General features: G+C 58.8%; 1 protein-coding gene across 4 annotated transcripts; it reads right to left on the bottom strand.

Annotated features, from left to right (window-relative positions):
- Positions 1-3,472: 3,472 nt before the first annotated feature.
- REPIN1 (replication initiator 1) lies at positions 3,473-8,659 on the bottom strand. 4 transcript variants are annotated; one of them, XM_060108601.1, is made up of 3 exons: positions 8,513-8,659; positions 7,650-7,835; positions 3,473-6,256 (listed from the first exon to the last, which is right to left on the bottom strand). In XM_060108601.1, the coding sequence occupies exons 2-3, from the start codon at positions 7,792-7,794 to the stop codon at positions 4,542-4,544; spliced, it is 1,860 nt and encodes a 619-aa protein (XP_059964584.1). In that variant the 5' UTR covers positions 7,795-7,835; positions 8,513-8,659; the 3' UTR covers positions 3,473-4,541. The 4 variants fall into 4 exon arrangements, with proteins under 4 accessions (XP_059964584.1, XP_059964582.1, XP_059964583.1 ...); XM_060108599.1 differs by having other exon boundaries at positions 7,650-7,764; XM_060108600.1 differs by having other exon boundaries at positions 3,473-6,253; positions 7,650-7,764.
- Between the last annotated feature and the right edge of the window lie 243 nt (positions 8,660-8,902).

Raw genomic sequence — 8,902 nt, 5'->3', positions numbered from 1 at the left:
CACCTCTCAGATGACCAGCTCAGCCCTATCGGAGAAGCCTTCGGGGCGGCTCCTTTGTTCTCAGGAGCCAATGGCCTGCGTGGGCGGGCTGACCTTGCCTCCCGAGGGGCCAGCCGCGGCCCCGTCAGGCATTAAAGCGTTGGCCGTGGGGCGCTGGGCCCGGTCTCCCAGGGGAGGAGGGGCGGGGGCAAGTCCGGAGGGCTGGCGACCCGACGGCGCGGCAGCACCCTCTCCTCTCCGTGGAGCTCTCCCTCCCCGTCCAGGCCGCGCAGACGCGCGCTCTGAAACCGATCCAGTCGCTCGGCAACTCTCCGTCCGACGCCTGCGACGCGCCCGCACCGCCCTTGGTGGCGGGATCCGGGGGAACAAGACGCACGAACCCCGATCCGACGATCACACTCGAGTGTGCATGTGACATGGTTGTGGCACTTGGCACTACGGCACACCAGGTGTTAGAGTGAGATGTGCGAGTCTCGTGCGACGGCAGAGAAATCGCCCTCCGCACTCACGCGGCCCTAGGCACGTCGTAGCCGCGTGATAAATGAACCTGGGGTCTCCAGGAGAGACTTAGACATCATTAAATCCACCCCCTCCCTTTTTGTTGAGGAAAGAGCGACCAACGTTCCTAGGTCGAGTGTTACTGCTGATTTAGAGGCAGGGTCCAGACGGCCAAGGAGGGTTTTCTGTTCCCAGAGACCGTCAGGAAAGAGAATTTTCACATCTACTCACCCAGATCGGAAGGAAATGCTCCTTTATGTCAATAAAATTCCTCACACTGCTACCTCAAAGGGGGCCGGCCAGCCAGGGCAACTCCCACTGGCAGATTGTCCCCGGAGCTGCCCAAAAACCGCCTCTGGGACAGGAGGTTGATATCAAGAGAAGCTGGCCTCACTCTGAGACTTGCTACAAACCTTACTGTTAAGCCTATGGACCTTATTCTAATCAGTCAGCAGCTGCCTACTAAGCGTTTGCCATGGGCCCAGCTGCCGTTAAGCCTCATAACACACCAGAAACGGGGGACCCAATTCTATCAGTTTTGCCACAATCTTCTTGTGCAGTTTTCACAAAAGATACTTTCTGTCCCTGGACTTTGACTTATTCATCTGTAAGAGTTAATAATTTTCTATTTACAGTCGGCCTTCCGTATCCACAGGTTCCACGTCTGTGATTTCAATCAACAGCAGACTGAAAATATTCAGGGGGGGGGGGGAAACTCCAGAAAGTTCCAAAAAATCAAAATTTGAATTTTCCCAGGCACAGGGAACTATGTACATAGCATTTACACTGTATTAAGTATTATAAGTAATCTAGAGGTGATTTAAAGTATACAAGGGGACATGAGTATGTAGGTTATATGCAAATACAATGCCATTTTATATATAAGGAACTCCAGAATCCAAAGATTTTGTATCCACGGGGGGGCGGGGGAGGGGAGTGCGGGGTGGGGGGCGGTTCCTGGAAACAATCCCCAGAGGATATTGAGGGACAACTGGGTTTTTGCAGGACTCTAATTGGTTCTATCCTCTACAGAAGCATTTGTAAAGTGTAAAAACCCTGCCCAGAGGCCAGAAATCACTAGGCCATCAACTCTTTAAATAGAGTCTCATTCATCCTATTTTCTGAGTACCTAGCGGGAGTTCAACCAAGACTTGTGGAATTCCAGCATTGTAGTTCCGCATCTGCCACTGGCTATGAGTAGGAAAGTCATTTCCATTCTCTGGGCCTGTTTCTTCCTTCCACAGAGTGAAAGACTTCCTCCAGGTTGACCTTTCATGACCAAGGGTACTTCAAGGGTGGAAAAAATGAAGGACACCTGGGATCCTATTTCCATTAAGCGAAAAAAGGGGCGGCTGCACGTGTGCGTTTGCATATGCACGGGAAAAATGTCTGGAAGGCCACCCTCAAACTCTTTACAGGATGCAAAGAGAAAAGCCATGGGGTCGAGGGAGTGGGGGAAATAAAGATAATAATAAAAAATAATTTAATACTTTTGTGATTATAAAAGAAGGAGAAACAAAAACACAAACCAAACCTAGACTCTTTAGAAGAGGGCAGTTCCCGTCAGCAAAGGGCTGACCCCTCCAACGGGGCAGTCCTTCCTTCAAGACTGCTGTCAGCCTGTGCCCTGCTGAGCAAGGACTTGGGACCCACTTGGCCCCCTAAGAGACTTGGGGAGGAACCACGGGCAAGTTCACTCTGTTCTTGCTTTACCAGCCCCTTCAAGGCCACTTCCATGGCTTTCCCTGAACTTTGGTCCTCTCCTCACCATCTCTGCCCAAAAGCAGCGGGCAGCATAGCATTAGAGGACACAATGCCGGGCATTTCCTTTACAAGTAATGATTTTTCGAAAAGTCAGGAACGCTGATCAGATTCCCTCTACTTCACCCTTCCTCTCCCCCATCCTAACCCTAGATACCTGAGGACCTGTCCCGTTCCCTGCCCATAATCCCCAGACATCTAGCTACTTTCCTCGTCACCCCGCAAAAAGCACTGCTCCTGTCACTTGAAGCCCTGAGCTCCCTTAGAGAGACATATTTAAGTGAGGCTTTCTGGAGACAATGCTCCCAGGCCCCGAGAGAGAATTTGCCATCAACTACACAGGTTTTGAAGTGGCCTCCTAACCCCATAAAGCAACATAAAGCTCTGTCTGCTTCCATCCTACACACTTGCAACCCCACCAAACCCTCATCCATCTCTCTCCACTCACGATTTGTGTACAGGTATAAGTCCCCCCACACTTAGGCATCTTAGGGGTAAAACTGAGTCTTATTTTTGTAAACCCCCAGTTTCCATCACATCAAGCACACATTAGACATTTAATACTTGTCTTCACCAAAGGCAGCAGCACTGCAATCACCCAATAAACATGCAGCAGTGGTCAAGAGCATGGGTTTTGGGTTGAACACACCCGGGTTTGTATTGCCTCTGGTGATTACCAGTTTTATGACCTTGAGCAAATGTTTTCATCTGTAAAAAGAGTACCTACCAAACTTTAAATTGTTAGATAATTTAGGTAAACTTCTTTGCAAGGTGCCATCGTATTAACAAATTGTGGTTGCACCAGGCTCTGTGCTAGGTGCTGGCAATCTATGCAGAAACTACTAAGACAGACAGGAAAAGGGCCTATTGATACCTGTCAAAAATAGGCACTCAAATGCATATGAAGCAACCAGTGCGGGGAAGCGTCCATGTCTGCTACAGATAGGGGAACTGTAGCAGGCCAGCCAAGGAGGCACGGCAGGACAGAACCAAGTCAGACGTTTTCTCCCTGACAACTGACACCCATCAAGGCTGACTTGACCCCTAGAGAGGAAACCCCACTTGCTGAGTATGCCTGACCCCACCCCGGGGAAGTACGGGCGGGGTGCAGAGAAGCTTAACAAGCCGGCCACTGGGCCTGTCACCCACCCCAACGCCCAACCCCTCCAACTCCACAGCTCCCCAGGACAAAGGAACACTTCTCAGCCACCGGTTCTAAAACCAGATCTTTATTCTCTAGTTTGAAAAGGAGGATAAGTGGTTGTGTTTAGTTCCAGAGAACAAGGCCCAACAGTAGAAATTACAGGGGAGCAGACTTCATTCATTATAAGGAAGAATTTCTAACAATCAGAACTATCCTACAATAGAACCAGGGCCTGGGGGGGGTGGGGGGAAACTCCCTGTCACCTAAGTATTCAAGCAGAGGCTGGGCATCCAGACGCTAGAAATGCTAAGGGGAAACTCACCCCCATTTCCCATCAGCTGGCCCTCCGTTATCAATGGGGCAGTCCTCCCCACTACATGCTGAGTTCTGAAGGGAGTGAAGGCAGGCTGCGGTGTTCAGACAAAAGCCCTGACGCACAGTGGCTGACAGCCAGGGGATGCCCTAAGCGCTGGGAGGCTGGTGGGTAAAGCAAGTCAGACAGATGGGGAAACGCCCAGGGCGGGGGACGGGATCTTCTGGGAGGAAGGTGAGCCAAGCACTAGCAGTAGATGGGTCTCTCCAAATCTGGGTGCCTGTGCAGGGGCAGGACGGAGGGGATGCGGTGAGGCAGGCTGCAGCAGCTCGGCTTCGCCTCCCAGTACTGGAAAAGGCCCAGGTGCCGCCCGAGGCCGGCGGGTTCTCCCAGGTATATCCATCTGGTCCACTTTTCCTCCCGGGCGCTCATTCACTAAGGACTGAACCACACCTACTTCCAAAAAACGAGCTGAAGGAACTCATAACAAGAGACAGAGACATTAAGGCGTTAACACCAGAGGAGAGAGGTCTTCCTGTCCACTGGCGGCCCCTCCGGCCGGAGGGCTCTAAGGGGGTGGGTGGAGCTGCTATTGCTACTTTTCCAGGGCGCCAGGCAGTCAGGACTGAACCTTAGCAAACACCAGCTGGAGGCCGGGGTCCCTGCTCTGCAAGTGGACTCCCTGACTGCAGGGGTGGAGGACCCCCCTCTCTAACGGGGCATGCTCACTCCTCCTCTCCCCTCCCTCCTACAAGCAGTAGCACAGGGCACAGTATGAATGACGCCCAGGCCCGACCTCCCTCGGCCCCCGCCGCCCCTGCCCCCTCAGACATCATGCTTCTTCTGATGGGCCAGGAGCTTCTCCTCGTCGTCAAAGGTCTGGCCACAGATGGCGCAGCAGAAGGCGCCGTCCCGGATGTGGCTCTTGCGGTGGGTGATGAGGTTGGACTTCTGACTGAAGCTGCGGTCGCAGTCGGGGCAGGCGTAGGGGCGCTCGCCCGTGTGGATGCGCCGATGCGACACCAGGTTGGACTTCTGGCTAAAGGCTTTGCCGCAGTCGGGGCAGACGTAGGGCTTCTCGCCGGTGTGGATGCGCCGGTGTGCGGCCAGGTAGGGCTTGTGGCGGAAAGCTTTCCCGCAGTCCGGGCAGACGAAGGGCCGCTCCGGCGCGTGGTCGCGCCGGTGGGCGGCCAGGTGGCTCCCCTGGGAGAAGCGGCGCCCGCACTCCTCACAGGCAAAGGGCCGCTCGCCTGAGTGGACTCGGGAGTGGGCCACCAGGTGGGTCTTCTTGCCGAAGTTCTTCCCGCACTCAGCGCAGGTGAAGGGCCGCTCGCCCGTGTGCTGCCGCTGATGCGCCCGCAGGAAGCGCTCCAGCCGGAAGCTCCGCCCACAGTCCTCGCAGCTGTAGAGAGAGGGCGGGGCCTCCGCCTGGTGGCCGGGGGGCTCCCCTGGGGCCTCCAAAGGCTCCGGGGCCGGCTTCAGCGGGGGCTCCGGGGCGGGCTCTGACGAGGGCTCCGGGGGGCCGGCGGGAAGCTGGGGGCTCCCCGAGCGGGGGGCACACTGCGCAGAGCCTTCGGAGCGCTTGTGGATCTTGCTGTGCGACAGCAGGTTGGGTTTGTGGCGGAAGCGGCGGCCGCACTCGGTGCACGGGTAGGGCTTCTCGCCCGTGTGGATGCGCCGGTGCGAGGTCAGGTAGGGCTTATTGGTGAAGCGCTTCCCGCACTCAGGGCACTGGTGGGGCCTCTCGCCTGTGTGCACGCGGCGGTGGGCGATCAGGTTGGGCTTGTGGCGGAAGCGCTTCCCGCAGCAGGTACACTGGAAGGGGCGGTCGACGGCGTCTCCACCGGGCCGGGGCGCGGTCACCGCAGGACGGCCCCGAGGCCGAGGCCCGAGGGCCTTGGCCGCCGCTTCCTCCAGGGCTTCGGCCACGTGAACCCGCTTGTGAGCAACCAGCTGGTCCCACTGGGCGAAGCTGCGGCCACAGTTGCCGCATATGAAGGGCCGGGCTTCGGGCGCCGGGGGGTGGCAGCGCCGCAAATGGGCCCGCAGCTGCTTTCTCCGCCAGAAGCGTCTCTCGCAATCGGGACAGGCGATGGGCCGCTTTGCCGCCGAGTGGGCCAGCAGGTGCAGAACCAGGGCCGCCCAGCCTCGGAAGCTCTGCCCGCAGAGGTGGCAGGCAAAGCCCAGGTCTGGGGTGGCGGCAGCATGGACCTGGCAGTGCAGTGCCAAGAAAGGGGCGTGGCGGAAGCGACGGCCACACTCGGGACAGGGCAGGGGCAGCCGGGCCTGGCAGCGCCGGGCATGAAGCCAGAGGGCCACCCAGCCCGGGAAGTGCCTTCGGCAGTGGGCACAACGGTGGGCCCGACCTAGGGCCTGGCTGCCCGACTGGGCCACGGCAGTGCCTTGTGACCTCAGCCCTTGGGGCTCCTTCTCCAGAGTCTGGGGCGACTCCTGGGAGGGCCCAGAAAGGAGTCGGGGCTGGGCGGGGCCCATGGCCACAGGGCCCCTGCAGCGACGTTCCAGCATCGGTTCTTCCTCTGCTGGGGGTGGAAAGGCACAGTCACTCTACAGAGCCACACGGCCTGCCCCCAGCTCCTCCCCTGCAGACCCCAGGCCCAAGAGGAGCTCGCCCCTCTCCATTCCTGGAGCCCTGGAATCTAGACTACTAGACTACTCTTCTATTTCCTTGTATTATATGATTTAAATTTTGGGCTTCCAGATACCATTTCAAGTATATCTGTCGTTAATTAAGTCCTTACTGACCCTGGAAACTACCAGAAGGAAGAACCCTGACACTCCTTGGAATCCCCCTCAGCCCGTGTCTGGCATGGAGTAGACACTCCAGTGTATGAACACTCCTGCCTTAGGACGGACCAGAAAACGCAGTCACCTCTCCCTACAGTGCTTTACGCTTTTCCAAGTATTTCCCTTCTGCCCTCTCCTTGTTTCTACTATTTCCTGTTGCCATATCGGAGCTTCACAGCAACTCAGTGAGGCTGGACCAGAGATATTAAGCTCCCTGCTTCATAGATGGAGCAACGGTGAGGCATAACAGGGTGATGGGACTTGCCCGAGGGCACAGAGTAAACCAACAGCAGAAGCAAGACTAGGGGACAAGTCTTCTAAACTCCCAGGCCAGTGTTCCTTCCTCTAAACTACCTGAGTTTGTAAAGATCTCACAGAAAGAAGTTCCAGTGGCCTCTCATTTCTATGATCCTCTCCTGGGCTCTAATCTAATCCAATCTTGGGGAAGGCACTTTGGCCTCCCTAACCTCGGTCTCTCACGGGAGCAGCCTGGAGCGCCAGTGAAATCGGCCCTTCTCAGGACCAGGAGGGGAGCACCGGATGCTACTACCGGCCCAGCATGATGCCAGGCCACTGCCGGCCCAGACTGTGCCCACGTTCTCCCCGCCTGCCCCCCTCCACCCGCCCCCCATTAGGCCGTTGCAGGAAGGAGAGCGCTCTTGAACCCCAGGAGCGCCCGCAGCCTGCCCTCGGGGGCGCTCCTGTCTCTGCCTCCCTCGGGTGATAGGGATTATTGGGGCAAGAAAAGGGGAGGAAGGAAGAGGCTGTAATCTCTGGCCGCTACCGGTCCTGCCCCAACCCCGCCAGGGGCTGCCCCACATTCAGCTCTTCCAGAGCCTGGGAGCGCAGATCCCTGCAGGGCGGAGTGACGGTTAGACTCCTCGGGACCTTCACTGCCTGCTCACAAGTTCCAGACACATCCTCCTCATTTCCGCAGAGCCTGTACTCCTCTCCAGCAGCACAGACATGACTCATTCCCAGCGGTCAGAATGAGCACAGGGAAGACTCCCAGGACGTGAGAGCCTGACCCCTTCCCCACAGACGCCCTCCTTCCAACCAGGATGGGGAGGCCTGAGCACGGGGGCCATGGAATGGTTCGAGAACCCAACAAAGAAGGCCACACTCTACCCTGGAGGCTGTGGAGCTGGAGATGAGGCTTTTTCCAGCTCCTCCCGGGGATGTTCCTGCGGCTGGAGCGCCTGCTTCCGCCCACACTCTGGAAGTCCCCAGACGTCAGAGAAAACTGCAGCAGTAAAGACACCCCTACCCCCATGGCAGAGCTCAGACCTCTGAGGGCAGAGAGGCCAGCCTTACCTGTGGGGAGGGGAGAGAAAACGTGCGTGAGGCTGTGAGCTCCCCTAGGGCAGTCATCTTTGTGTCCTCGCCAGCCACCCCTCCCCCACCCCTGCCCCACACCCCGCCTGGCAGAGTGACCTTAATGGATACTGGATTAATAAATGAACGTGCCCCCTGCACCAAGGAAGCACAGGGCCGCGTCTGGGGGTCACTTCCTCCACTGCTACGGTCACAGCATGAATTGTCCAGGCCGATGGCGAAAAGGCCGGCCTATGGCAGGAACTCTGGAATCCCTGCTGGCTCCCCTCCCCCCACCCTCCTCCCAGCAGGAATTCCAGGTCTGTTTCCCAGGGGGCTGCGCAGGCGAGCTCTTGTGACCAGGACTCAGTGAGAATCCGCTGGCGCGTGCTGGGAGGCAAAAGGCCGTGGAGACCCCACACCCCCCCTTCTGTATTCGCGCGTGTTCCCCCCGTCCACGTTCGCGGACACACGGCTACGCGCTCCCCGAGGGGGCCCTTTCCGGTCCCCACGCAGAGCGCAGCTCGCGGAGCCTGTGCGCAGGTGCGCGGACTCGCCCCCCCATTCGGTCCAGCAGTGTGCCCCCCCCAAACAGCGCGCACTCGGTCACGCGCCCGGCAGGTAGTGCCGCCCCGCCACGGGCCTGCGTGGAACCCCGCGTCCTGCCCGGGTCGAACCTCTCTGGCGGGGAGCGCGGAGGCGCGTCGCGCGTCCATGAGGCCGGAAAGCCGGCGCCGGCGGCCGCGCTCCCCACCCCGCCGCGACGACAGCAGCAGGTTCGAGTTCACCACTGCCAGGCCCGTGCCCAGCCCCCCCGCCGGTTCCCAGCGCCACGTGACTACAGGAGCTGCCGAGGGTCAGTCGCGGGCTCGGGCCGGCGGTCGCGGCCGGAGGGCGGGGCGGGCAGCGGGGCCGGGCGCGCGGGATCCCTCCCCCGCCCCCAGCGCCACCTCGCGGCCCGGGCCGGGGCCGGGGGCGGCCGCCGCGGGCCCGACTCCGTTGCCATGGCGACCACAGCCCGGATTTTCCGGGATGAGCCCGGCTCCAGTTTCCCGACCCTTTGTCCC

Source organism: Mesoplodon densirostris, chromosome 9, assembly GCF_025265405.1.
Source record: "Mesoplodon densirostris isolate mMesDen1 chromosome 9, mMesDen1 primary haplotype, whole genome shotgun sequence".
NCBI lineage: Eukaryota > Metazoa > Chordata > Mammalia > Artiodactyla > Ziphiidae > Mesoplodon > Mesoplodon densirostris.
Note: the sequence above shows the minus strand (reverse complement) of the source record. Positions and strands in the feature narration are given on the sequence as shown.